Genomic DNA, 14,156 nt, shown 5'->3' with positions numbered 1-14,156 from the left:
TTACGCGGGAATGTAAGCAAATATTCAGAAAGGAACACAAAGGAAAAAGACAGATTAGATCTCGTTTGTTTACTCCGGACCTAATCCGGGCGGATTAGATATTCGGAAAACTGAAAGTCAAACATGTACTCGGGATAATGCCATAAAAGAAAGAGCACAAATAACGATCGTGGCTAAGCAAGAAAATCCGTCACGGTACGTAATTGTCCGGAACGCATTTTCCGCGACTACCTCGATACGTGGTGCGTGGGCGGTGGTTTCTGGGAGACAAAGACGATAAGGCCGATACGCGTGAGTGGCAACATGAGTGAAGTCGGTTCATAAGAAGAGAGCGGGGGCGGTGGCGGCTCGATAAAAGAAAAGACAAACAAGCACGTAGCGATCGAGCACGAATAGTTGGAAACGAGGGAGGATAAAGAGGGATAGAGAGAGAGAATACGGAAACCTGACGATATATATCGTGTCCGACGTTTAGTGCTAAGCGTGTGAGAGCCCGAGATTTCCGCGATAACTTATCAGACGTCACCTGATCGGGGTGTACCCTTTTGCGTCAGCGATTCACGTGGCTCCGAGAAAGGGGCGGGCGAGTCGACCTCCCCGGGGTTCGTCGAATTATATGTGCGATTATGTAGGTATTCCCACCTGAAGAGGCGGCTGTCGAAGAGTGCAACCAGTCGGAAATGCCTTTGCGGTTGCGTCACTGCTCAGGAATTCACGGACCGTTGTGCCCTCAAAGTGTTTTCCCCTTCTACGTCGGAGGTCCTTCTCTTTCTTTTTTTCCCCCCATCTCTCTCTCGTCCTCAGGATATTCTCGAGAGCCTCTTATGGCACGAGAGATTCATAGGATTCCTGCTAAACGAATTCTCCAGTGAGCATAGTCGCCACGATAATTGTTCCGTTTTTCCCCACTTTTGTTTTTCCATTGCGACCATTGAAACCATGCGCGATTTTCCACACCGTGTTCCACGTGCGAACGACGTGGTTTATCGCTACGCATATTCGCCACGAAATGGAAACGTTGAAACTTCTCGCGCTCACGGTATCGGAAATCAAGCTCGCCGAAGTGTTATCGCCACTTCTCAGCCTCTTGTGGTTTCAGTCACTGTTACAATACTCGCGTCAGTAATTCCGTCGATGATTTTTATTCTCGGCGTTTTCGTGGACAATATGGAAAATTGAACGATCGTGACGATCGAAGAACGTTTTAGAGAATTATAGACTCACCGTCTCGTTGGAAATTACTATAATTATAGTGTGACTTTACGTGCCACTACCAGCAAGATTATACATCTACGTCGCGCGACATTGGCGTCACCGAATCCGTGCTAATCGATTATCCGCCGTGAAAAGGCCAATCTGACGGCCTTGAACCGAAACACCCGACTTCAGACTTCTTTGCATCGTGACAGATCGATTACGCGCTCATCAGCTTCGCGACTGTAAAAACCACGAGACGATCGTGAGACGAGGATCATCGCCTGGAAAAGCCACGCAGATCTCTTATCATCGAGTTTCTCGTGAATCGGTTTTACGAGATTAATATCGTTAGCTGACTTACGAATCATACCTAGAAACACAGCTGGTGAATTTAAATGTCACGTAGTGGATAATTTTTTTTTTCATATCTGCTAAGACATCCAAATTGAAGGAAAAAAATATTTTCACGACTTTCTTCATCTGAATTACAGTGAGATTGGAAAACAATATTATGAAGCAATTATTAAATTTCGGTTCGAAAATTCTTAGTTCTAATAACTCGCAGAATAAAATATCTATCGTTCGATTTTTACTCTTAATAACAAAATTAGGACAAACTTGTCCTAGAAAAGATCTCGATCGAGGTGTTCAACAGCTCGAAATTAACGAATATCCGTTTAGCGAACTCGCTACGTTTCTAGCGAAATGGTGAGAAATCTTGGCACAGGATTTCGTCGGTACGGGCAAGGCCACGCTGCGCGGAATTTCCAAAATTACGCCGAGCAAGCGTGACTCGTTCTTTCGTGTCGTTCACCTCCGATCGTGACTTTGCACAGCATCGCGCACGCCGGTCGGCTTTTGTTCTCGGGCTTTGGCGCTAAAAACAGTCGGCCGAACCACTCGGCGACCTTATCCTGATGTTTATCGAGTACTCACCGAGTTCAAAGTACCTTATTCGGAATTACGTGAGTGCTGCGCGAGATTAGACGCATATTAGATAAAGATAAGGAAAGATATAGACTTTAAAGGGATAAAGGGATGCTAGGAGAGGGGGATTGTTTCCGCCCTGATATTTCGATATCGGATCTTCTATAATTGAAGTTACAATTAATATAAACAGTTAAAAATAGCATTGAGACATAATATTGAAAGTTTCAGAACATTACAACTCATCTAATTTTTTTAAATTAGAAATAATTTACGCGCAACTTGCGTTTTCTCATAAAATACGCAATATAAGTTCCCGTACAAATTATTCTGGACTTTCCTATTTCTTCTCGTTTTCTTGATCTCGCTAAAAATAATAACATTTTTTTTTTAACAGTCGCCGAGCACGTATGTTTGAAAAGTTTTCGAGTCACGTCGGCACGACGGAAGGGCGGCGTGCGACCGACAACGAGCCACTGTTCTCAATGATAATCGTTAATCGAGTCTCAGGAAAGGCCAGACTTCAATTAGGCGCCCTAGAACACGGTCTCAAGAATTCATTGCGCTGAGATGATTTAAATGAGATCTGAAAGAGAGAGAGAGAGAGAGAGAAAGACTGGCAGGATAGAGACCTAATATCCGTTGATTCTGACCTAAGAGGCGGCGCCTTCTTTACTTCGCACATCCTCATCGATTCCCATTGTAAATCGTTTTATAACTTAATGTTTTGTGCACGTTTTGTTCGAACGTCGTATTTATTTTTCCAATTCGTTCCTTGCTGACGAGAAGATGAACGAACGAGATATTTCGATTAAGTACACGTGGGAGTGTTCTCACGCGATTTGCAGCATCGTCAGCTCATTATCGCAAGATCCTTCGCACAGCGTCCCCAACATTTTCCTCACGAACGTAACAACGCGTTTATGCAAGAATCCGGAGCTAGACTCGCTCCGAGATCGAGAGAGAAGCCGCGCTTTTTTCTAAGCGCTCGACGATTGTCTTCGCGGAATGTCAAGTCTCGGGACCGATCCTACACAGGAAGTAGCGCATGCGGTATGTGATGTGACGCAACATCTCGCGCACAATTTTGCATTTCTCGGTATGATGATTCGTGCGACACACCACGTGCGTGCGTATGTGTGTATATGTGCGCGGACCATGATTCATTCGTTACCGGCGCCAATCGGATATGTACCGAGCTCTCATCGTTGGCCGTTTATTGTAGCAATAGTCCAGTCTCATGGGACGTCGTCGCGTTTTTCCACACGTTTCACAAGCCACCTCGGCCGTCTCGGAGTCTGTCCGACAAATAGCTGTCATTGTCGCTCGGGTAGCGCGGCTCGCGACATCGAGACTCCAATGAAGTCATCCCTCGTATTCCCCGACGCCGACCGTGCGAATCCCCTCTCGCTCCTCGGCCACCCGCCGCGCTGCACCGCCGAGGACTCTGACGACTGGACGCGTCGAAGTCTTCCCGAGCGCGGCCGAGTCCGGCCGAAAACGGCCGAAGCGGCGAGGCCGCGCGCGTACGACCATGTGGCGATAGCGCGATGACAGAAACGCTGTCAGTGTCACTGCGACTACCGTCCGACGTGGTTACGCGCGGCAGTTTCGCGTTCTCTCGCCGCTCAATTCGCCTCGTTTTTTCCTGCTATTTTCCCTCCCCGCGCCCTCTCCCTGTGCAGCTCGGCGCGTTCTTTCTGTATCTCCTCTCTCGGAGCGGCGTATCGAACTCCTCAGCGCAAGGTCGTCGTCGGTGACGACGACGTTTCCTAGCACGCGCTCGCGTGTGACGTCAAGACGATTGTCAGAAACGCGCCTCGGAGCGCGCCTCGCTTGGTTTCTGTGAAAGGAAACGCGATCAGTTCGGGTTAGGTCACTGGAAACCCGCCGATAGTTTCACGAACAGACGCACGAAGGCCGTCCCCGTACGTCCGTCGCTGTCGAGGCTCTCTGCGCTCGAGGTGAGTCGAAAAATCATTCCCATTTTAGGCGGTCGCGATAAAAAGAAGCGCCTTTAGCGCCGCGCGTTCTCTTAGCGACGCGCCGATAATGAATTTATTCGAAGGTCCCCAAGGTTGTTTAGCGACGCTCTTCGATGGCGGTGAGAGAGATCGTCGAGTCGCGATTCGCGCGTAGCCGCACGCGTGGCATCGCGCAGGTGGCAATTTATTTTTAATCGCCGCCATTCGTTCACGCTCGGTCTCTCTCGCAGCCGTTACCGCGGCGGAGAATCGCCATGGATGTGTTCGGGAAATCCCAAAAGCTATCTACGTCTGTGTTTTTACGAAGAGAGAGGGGGGGAGGGAGATAACCGATTGTAATTGTTTATTTTCCGAGTCTTTTGTTATCGCCTTGTTCTTCTGGAATTTTTTCTTCCACCGTTGTACTTTAGACTCATTCAGCTCGATTTGCCGCTCGTAAACGCGCTTTTTAAACCAATTGCACCGCGTGTAGGTGCGTTGTGGTCGTTTTTTTCGCGCGTAAGTGATATCGTTAAATTAAAATTTATTGATGCATCGTTTTAACATATTGCGTGGAATAAACGGCTCGTGTGGGGAGATATTAATATTGTAGAGAATTTCGCTAAAATATAATTGAATATCTGCAGCGCAGGAATATCTCGCATCAGGGACAACCAGGAAACATGCTTAGGCTCAGCATGCATCTTACGAAGTTCCGTCGCAAGTTTCACTTTAGATTTGCTAGACTTTCACATATAAATATAACGTTATACATTTATAATTAACATCCAGTCGTAACAAATACTCGAGGCTATTACAGTTGATTTCCCATTTAATTTCCGGGAATAGATAATTTATATCGTATCACGCTACGCAGGGTAATATTTGTCGTGGCATTCGCGTGGAATTTCACCGTATCGTTTACTGTCGTCCCGAAAAATATATGTGACGACACCGCCGCGCCGATTGACGTCACATTATGCTAGATAATCGCGATATATAATAGCATATCGTCGTGCATCCGTGCACGACGCAGAAATCCTTCTCGTCGCATTTTCGAAATCGCGTGCAACGGGAAAAGGAGAAAATAAAAAATCGTAAAAATAACACCGGCCATGATAATACCACGAGAAATTATTCCGCGATTGTCTCTCCGATCATTTCGAATTGTGGGACGCCATTCCGACGATTATGTAGAACTCGAAACCACACACCAGCGGCCCGTGGTCGCTTTCCGGGAAATCTCAATCGCGTTGCATGTCTATATTTTTTCTGTATATCACGTAAACAGCGCATGCGGAGTTCCTACTCGGCCGGAGCAGGATAAAGCGGCTGTAAAGAGAGAGAAAGAGAGAGAAAGAGAGACACCAGCTCGACATTCGAGCGGTTGCATAATGGTGAGCGTTACGAAATATTTTCTCGCGTTTTTCTTTCCTTTTTAATAACCATACACCGCGTTCTCCTCTCTGCGTTCCTTATACGTCGAAAGAAATTTTCGCCCCGTTTAACTTCTTTCGATTACGTTATCTCTCGCTTGCAGTGGTGCTGTTGTATTGTCGCGACCAACGCGCAACTAGATAAATTCCTGTAAAATGGTGAGTTAAGTCCTCGTCAACGTTACGCTGAAGTTACATCCTGTTTACTGCTTCCTTATTTATGTAATTTATTTTGTAATTTCTGTTCAAATTTCTATGTTTCAGTTTAATTTATTTCTTAATTTTCATTTCAATTTAATTTATGTCTAATTTTAATTTAAATCTTTTATTTTAATTGTTTTCTTTTTCGTCGAGCGTTGTATAGAATCGTGGATCTTGTATTAATAACGTGCTTTCCATTTGTTCTCTCTCTCTCTGCCCCCCCCCTCTCCTTTCTCTCTTCCCACCCTCTGCATTTAAACGGCACACCCGCACTTCGTCGCGTCGCGTTCGATACGCGCGCGTGCAACATGAAAAGTCATTGCGACGCATTCGGAACACACACTCGCAGTCCGTTATCATGTTTACATTCTTTGTTCTCGACGTGCCACTGCCGTCGACACGTTCGACTCCGTCGACGTCTCAAAGAACCGTCCTTTCAACTCGCGGAAACGCGCCAATTTGCCGTAACGTATGCGCATGTATGACGGAAATTATTATTCATCTGCAACTTAAAATTAGTCTTTCGACGATTCCGGTAGACTCGGCCGAGTTTTCGCGATGGAATAAAGAACAACGAGACTCCGATCGGCCGAAACGACGTTTCTCACGTGGAATCGGGAAGCGCAGTGGTATTCGCCGATTTGAATACACATGTACGGTGACGCAACGGAACGAAGTGGAAAATCGTGTTGTATATTTGGCTCTTATCGCTTCTCGTTATCTCAATAGACGGGTTTAATGAGCGAATTGCGAAATTGAGTATCGAATAGACGTGAAGCGCGTCAAGGCTCCCGCCAGCGGAAGCGTTAAAAACGGCAGAAATGGTGGTGAAGATAAAGGTTTCCTTTGTTATCCAAGGCTGCTCGCGGCGGCTTTCGACCGCGCTTTTTTCGTCGACCGCGACGATCGTACAGAGAACACGGCTACTGCTGCTGTTGCCGACGTAGTTGCGTTATTATTTACCATGTAATAGTGGCACGATTAATCGCTCACGCGCACGCGAAGGGCGGCAAGAGGAGGGGAGGGAGTGCGCTAGACGCGCAAATAAATATTGCAGAACGGCTCTCTCAGCGCTCGATGTTGATTCGCTCGAACTTCTCGTTACGTAATCGCGCTCCGTTGCATAAAAAGTAAGCGTAATCTTGAAGCGAATACAAACCGATGAAAGGAGCCGATCCGATAGCAAGAACGAATCCACAAGGGCGACCTCGCACACGAACAAGAAAATTCTATCGAATCGATAGAATTTCCAACAGCACGTATATATACGTAAATCTTCTCGATTCAATAGCGATATCGTTGTTGAAACCAATACTTTAATTATTAAAACAATACATAATATAGTAGTTTTAACAATATTTGCCATTGAATCCAGATTTACTCCAATTACACCGTTTAGAAATTTTACTGATGCAACAGCATTTTTTTCTGTGCAGGTTCTCTCGCGCTCGATTACTCAACACCTCCGTTTTTATTTCGATAAAAAGGCGAAATTGACCTATCTAATATATAATTTTAAAGTTTCGAAGAAAACCCGATTTTCCTTCATTTCTCGGCGGATTTTTTTAGTTTCTTATCTTCTTTACGGAAAGAAGAAAATGTGGCAGGTTTTAACCGAACACGCGTGAATTTTTCTAAACGCATTTTTTTATCCTTGAGACAGAAAGCGGAAAAATCCGCGGAAATATTGGAAGAAAACGATTTTTTTTTTTTCGAAACTTTAAAACTATAATCCGACGTATAGACAGGCATAAGCGTTTAAGAAGCTTCTGAACTATGGAACTTGAAAATAATTAACTGAGGATGATGAAAGCGGGAGGTCTGTGAAGATATTCGCGGAGGTTGGCAAAACATGGCGGGCAGTTTGTTTACACTCGAGTTTTCGAGTCTCGAATGACACGACAAAAAAATCCGAATATCGCTGAAAGTTTGCTAGCGCGCGCCTCGTGTTAAGTTACACCGTTAACAACGAGCACGACGATCTTTCATGCGTTGTTATCGTTACATCGGAGAGTGTGCATGTGTAATGTTGGCGAGAAACCTGCGACAAGCTCGACTGGTCAAACACGCGGATTGTTTATCGTAACCTGGCTGCCACGTGTTTTCATATCAAGCCGAGATAAGCCGGTCTTGAATGTCCATCTCGTGTTCGTAGTGCCTCGCTTCCAAATGACACAAAAGCGAACAGGTTTTACCAGAGCGGCGGTATTGATTTCGAGGCGGAAGGAATGTCAGACGCGTGGAACGAAGAAACGCACCGTCTCGGGAGCGAGTCATATTCTTCTTATACATTTAATTTTTAATACGGGAAACGATTCGCGCGAAATTCCCCGGAGAATCTAAAAAATTCAGGATTTTAGTTTGAAATTTCACCGGTGATATTTTAATTATATATACTTGGCAGATTTACTCGCGTTTAGCTATCGCGCTGAAGTTTCGGCATTTCGACATTTGCAGTAGCGCGCTAAATGGGTTTTCGGCCCATAAAAACTGTACGAAACCGTCCAAAATATTTCTAAAGTAAGGTCCGCTATATCGTCGTGGCGCCGCATCGGCTTCTTAACGACGCGATACGACGAGCCACATCCTGGAAATGTCCATGCGCGATAGATAAACAACTCCAGCCAACGTGACTCGAGTGTTTCAAGCCTCCGTTTCTCCCTGGTTTCCCCGGCATGTTAAAATAGAGCTTAAATTATTACAGGGAGAACACACACACACGCGCAAACGATATAACACGGGAAAAAAACGAGGATTATACGCGTCTTTCGCTTGAAACATAAAAATTTCGTGTATTTTATATTTTTTTTCGTAACATACGCGTATTTCTGTCAAAGTGTGCGTTCTTCAAAAATATTAGTCCAAGATGTAGGTGGATAAACCACGCACGATTCATTGCCCTGTTTACGCGGTCGGCTTGATATACTTACGCGAACGAGGCCGCTAATTTTTACCCGACCAATTTTTTTCTCCTTTTTGCGCTTATCATCGTAAGTAGATACGAGAGACGGTGGCGATCATTACTTTGCGGTTTTCGATCTCTCGAGATTGAAGCGTTTCACGCTTGAGATCGCCGATGGCGGGAGATCTGGCGCGGGCCCAAGTCGACGAATCGCGGCGTACCGGCGTCGACGACAAACGACCCTACACAGATGTTAAACTTAGAACGCGAACTAATTAAGAGCCTCCAGACGGCCGCGTAATAGGAAATTTCGCGCGTACCGGGAAAACCGCTGATCGGGGACAAAGTCAGCAGAAATTCCGTCTGTTTTCCCAAATTTTCGCGGCCCGCTGTTGTAAACAGTCGAAACTTATTTACCGTTGTGCAAATTGCAAATCGCGAATTTCAGAGCATGACTCGAGCCTGCATCAACGGTAACGCGTGTAAAATTTTACATATGAATGTGTTATCTCATTCTTACACAACGAAATAATTTAATTATTACTTGTAGAAGGACGCTATAATTTCCGTGAACGCAGGTTTGCGACTGCGAATTTGAAATTCAATCATCTTTCAATCTCTCGGCGTCATCGACGCCTTCCAGTTCAGACTTACGCGTTTCGAACAAACGCATCACGTCCAAATATTCGCATCGTGACTCAGAGCCGTGTCTGACAGTTTAACAGTTAATTCAGGCGTTTGATGCGCGCGCAAGATTGAGGATGCGTTTAAAATTAAAAGATAAATATATCGAGTAACGCGATATCAGATCGGTGGCTGATAAAGAAGAATCATTCGGGCGATCAAACAGGCACACGAGGTTCAAGAGTTTTTAACGAACGCGACGGTCTTTTTTAAGCGGTCAATGTTCCACGCACGTGAGATCGACGAGGCTGCGAGATGTGTTATTCTCCCCCGCCCCCCACTCTTCCTTCTCTCTCTCTCTCTCTCCCTCGTCGCACGTTCATCGCAGAGCCGCGCACATACTCGAAATTCGAAGGTTATTTTTAGGATAGGTTTCCTCGTCGCGTAAGGCTACGCGACGAGCAGCGTCGGCATCGGCCGCTCAGTATTAAAGAGGCGTCGGTGGAAGACGCAGTAGTGACGACGAACTCTTCGACAAGTGAGAAGAAAAGAGCGCATGAGGGTGGTGCGGACGCCGCGAAATAGGCGGTTGCCGAAGGGAGTTAGGGATAGAGATTGAAGGAGGAACGAAGCGCACACCGACGCCCGAACGATCTTCTCACGAACGAACGATCGACTGAGATATATCATTTTCTCTTCTTCCTCATCGCCCCCTCCCTCCCGATTCCCACTCTTCCACCCTGATTTCCCCTTTATTTTATTTCTCTCATCCTCTCCTCTTTTTTTTCCACCCTTTTTCTCCACCCATCCCGTCCACTATCTCACCGTCATACTTTTGACGACGAAACGAACACTGAACGAATAACCGACCCCTCGAGCTATGGCAGCCACCGCCATGGATCCAGTCGACATCGCGAATATACTCGCGCAGGAACTGCTTTATCAGCAGGTAATCGTAGGAAACATCCCCCGAGACCAGTAGAGATCGCGCTTATTTACAAGTTTACCCGGGAAATGAAAGATCCACGCTCCTCGGAACACGCGTTCGCATTAGATAATCGCTTCGTGGCGATCAACAAACGTCAAATTCGAGCGTTCCTCGAAGCGTGTCGCTCAGGTTCCCGACGGGACGATATCTTCACTCTTCGTCGAACAAGTGGAACGAGCGTTCTTAATCAAACTTCGATAATCCGCTCCTCTGGCCGGAAATGAACAACGGTGGTTTTCGAACTCCCCCGCGACGGCCAATTACTGGATTATCTCGCGCGTTTCGACTGGCCGAGATCTATCAACGGAGGACCACCCGTTGCTGAGTGAAGAACATGCTCGGGAAATATTTATCGCGCGCACCGACGACCCGCGTAAACTCATACGTGGTGGACCGCGTTCGACGGCGCGCGACGACATTCGATCTCGTTGTGATCGCGCGAATAAAGTGGCTCTTTGTCGACTCGGCGTGAGGAGGGTCCCCGAAAGAGACGATCAGCGACGGTGTGTGGCGGCACATCCTCCGGCGACGATCCGTTTCTGATCTAAAATAAACGCGGCGGCTGGCACGCGCGTGTCCTCGCGGCTCGGCGCGCTTCATTCACCGGACTCTTTTCTCTCTCTCTCTCTCTCTCTTCCTCGATTAGTTCCGTCGATCGCGGCGGATCGTTGTCGTCACGGGTCGTTTGATCGAGCGAGCAGCGAACCGGGGAAAATGATTCGCGCAACTCCTGTGAACTTGACGAGAGAGAAAGCTCCCGAGCGGCCGCCAAGTCCGGCTTATGCGGGATGGGTGATGATTGCGATGCGGGGGGAATTGTGCAACATTGTGCAATATCGTTGGAAGTTCCACTCGTCTCGGTGAAAAAGCAGCGTACCGGGGAGTCGTTTGCGCGATCATGCATTCGATAGGGATGGGTGGGGATATTCGCGAAACGCGAGCCGAACAAAAGACGATTTGTTCTTTTCGCAATGGGACATTCGCGCGTCGGCCTTGCGTTCGTCCTGAAGCGGATCGAACGTGTGGCGCCCGAAATATCAGCTGATCGCGCACCGACCTGTAACTCTCTCTCTCTCTCGGTCTGTTCGAATCACGCCAGTCTGAACTTCCAGCGCCGCGTACGGACTGTTTTTTTTCGAGGCTCCAATTGACGGGTAGTAAGGCGTGGAAACAAAATTACAGAGACGCTTCGATTATTATTAGAGCGCGCAAGTGCGAGCTCCATTAATCTGCGCGCCGGGGCGTTTGAAACGAACATGGCCAATTAATCCGACGTTGGCACCGTTGCAAATTATAACAGTAACGAGAACGCACTTGACAAGCGAGCAGTCGCCGTGTATGTACTCGAAAAAATCGCGCAGACGATGTACGGCGGACTTCACTTTCAACGTACCGCGCATACTTACGATCGAAACTCGAGGATTGCAACTGAAAAAAGACACGATAAAGAAGAATATATAAATAAGGCTGGCTCTCAGGATGCACAATCCTTGAGCAATTGGAAAAGGCCAAGACCCGACGCTGGTGAAATGGTTGCGAAAATTAAAGATATTTAACTCACTGCCCAGTCACACTGAGAGAAAAAATATCTAAAAAATAAAAAAATATTCATTTATAGGTTCAGTTAGTAGTTTTCGCCGAGCAAGGTCGGTACGACCGAAATATCTGGAAAATGAGTCCATTAATTGTTTAACTTTGGCAATTATTTCCCAGCCCGGCTCTCATCAAACGCCCATCTAATTATTCAAAAAGAGAAATCACAACGTCATCACAGATAGAAGCGACGATTGCGTCGGCAGAGACGGTCGCGATCACCGTACAATCGCGCGACGTCGCGTGCCGAGCCGCTTTTCGGCTTCGATCGCAATTAGTCTATCGTCCTCGCTCTGGAAGCGACGCTCTAACCGAGGGATCTATTTTCCGCGGTATAGAATTACGCCGGCGATGCGATGTGGGCGCTCGTCCGCTTTTGCGCGCTTCTCGTTGAGAGAGTTTCGGAGCAAATCGGCGCGGCGGCGACGACGCGACTATTATCTTGACACGCTGCGTTTCGCAACGATTTTCTGGTGGCTGATATCGCCCTTTGTCCGCGTCGGCTCGCAGCGCTCGACTCAGGGCAGATTAGAACAGCGAACACATATTTATTTATAGAATCGTCCGCCGTGCGTGCTCGGCATACGTGTGAGTGTGCCGTCGCCGTACAGCGCACGTGCGTGTGTCTGTGCGCACATGTGCGCTCGCTGCGCGACGAAGAGGAGGAGTGGGGGACGGAGGGGGGCGGTAACGACGAGCGAGACCGCATCGCGAAACGGAAGACGCGTGTGCATGCCAACAGAGAGCCGTCGGCTTTGTGAAAAAAAAAAGCGCGACGTCGCGCGCCGTGCGCTTCGTCTCGGAAGAGATTCCGCTGAAACGCGGACAGATAGCGAACTACTACGCGAGGTTCTGCGTAGTTTACGCGCTAACTCGGACGTTTCGAGCATTTCGCTCGGCTTTTGCGCAACGTTGATAACGAACACAGCGAATGTCGGTGTTATTCTACGTCGACACGCTCATCTCTCGCTGTTTCTCGAACCGATTTGCAAGTCGATTTTATCTCTTAGCGGAAATCTGATCTATCTTTTTCTCTGTCTTTCTTATTCACGTCTTAATCCTCGAGTAACAAGGTAATTCATGCAAAAGATTATACATGTAACAAGGTGAGTCGGGTCTGACCGTTAGGAATATTTTCTACTTTTTGCGACTTTATATTCTTTCAAGAAATTGGAAAATATTTGAAAGGAAATAAAATACGTCGCAAAATATATAAAATATCTGAAATACAACGCTTTACTACGAAGCATTAAGATACAGATCCGGTCGACCCAATCTTGTTATTCGAGGGTTAATATTTAAATATCTCGGAGCTCGAATTAAATGATTTAATTATTATTATTATTAAAAAGGTTCGTTTCTGAATTGAAATTTTTAAGGCAACGTGACGTTAGATGCGTTGGTGTTTTAAATTTGTGAAAAATTTAGCCTTTCAAATAGGAATATTCACAATAAGAAAGATGCTATTACCACCGACACTGCGCGTTTAGCCTTTAGTACCGAAAAGTTCCTGGAAAGGAAATTGTGACATCTCTCTTTATCTTATTTACACTGCAAACACAATATCGTGTCGCATCGCGTAATAACGTGGCCGCATATCGAACAAAGCTCTCGAAGCTCCGTGCCAAAGCGGGGTCGTCGTCGTGCGAAAGAGCGAATGATTCACGCGCGAAGACTTGTCAACGTTGATGTATGCACGTATAATGACTTGTTCGAACGACTGAAGTTCGAGTAGTCCTGCGACGAACAATGCAGAACAAGGTGAACGGCCCGAAGGCCGCCAAGAACGGCGGCAGTCGCACAAATGAAAAGCTATTCCTCTCTCTTTCATTGGGAAAAATATCGCTCGTTAATTTTTCTACGAAACTCTTACACTTCCGGTAAAACGTTTCATTCATGACACAAACGAGAAACGAATTTCCGATGTTTTCGACATTTTCTAAAAATTACGTTTATCCTGTCTATCGACACACACTCGATGCCGCACCTTGATAATCCTCACCGCACTTCCCTTCTCTCGTTTTCGGTGACCGCGGAAAGCAAACAGCTAGCTCGATAAGCCGGTTTGCTCTCTTGAACATTTCTCGAAATTTATCTACCGATAATAACCGCGCCGATGCAGCATAACGGAACCGCCCCTGCGAGAGACCGTAAACTCTTCGCCGTGCCAAATCGTAAGGTGCCGAAGGACACCGCAATAAATTAAGATCGAGACTCGCCGCGGAGGTCGAGACAATTGATCAAGACCCGTGAGGGAGAGAGAAAAAAGTCGGGTGGCCGAAAAACAAGTGACCGACGTCTCTCTTTCTCGCCGAAGGTGTTCC

At 46.9% G+C, this 14,156-nt stretch overlaps 1 protein-coding gene across 3 annotated transcripts in view; it reads left to right on the top strand.

Annotated features, from left to right (window-relative positions):
• LOC106746225 (transcription factor kayak) overlaps positions 1-14,156 on the top strand; it is a 35,469-nt gene that overhangs the window by 16,822 nt on the left and 4,491 nt on the right. Inside the window, exon 1 of one of the 3 annotated variants that reach the window (XM_014622551.1) lies at positions 9,724-10,200. The exons of the other annotated variants lie outside the window; for them this stretch is intronic. Coding sequence (XP_014478037.1) covers positions 10,132-10,200 — 69 coding nt within the window. The 5' untranslated portion in view covers positions 9,724-10,131. Of the gene's footprint in view, positions 1-9,723; positions 10,201-14,156 lie in introns of those variants that run through there. 3 annotated transcript variants of the gene reach the window in all.

The sequence above is a fragment of the Dinoponera quadriceps genome, unplaced genomic scaffold, assembly GCF_001313825.1.
Source record: "Dinoponera quadriceps isolate SergipeBrazil2010 unplaced genomic scaffold, ASM131382v1 scaffold566, whole genome shotgun sequence".
NCBI classification, from domain to species: Eukaryota; Metazoa; Arthropoda; class Insecta; order Hymenoptera; family Formicidae; genus Dinoponera; species Dinoponera quadriceps.
This window is presented reverse-complemented; position numbering and strand designations above follow the sequence as displayed.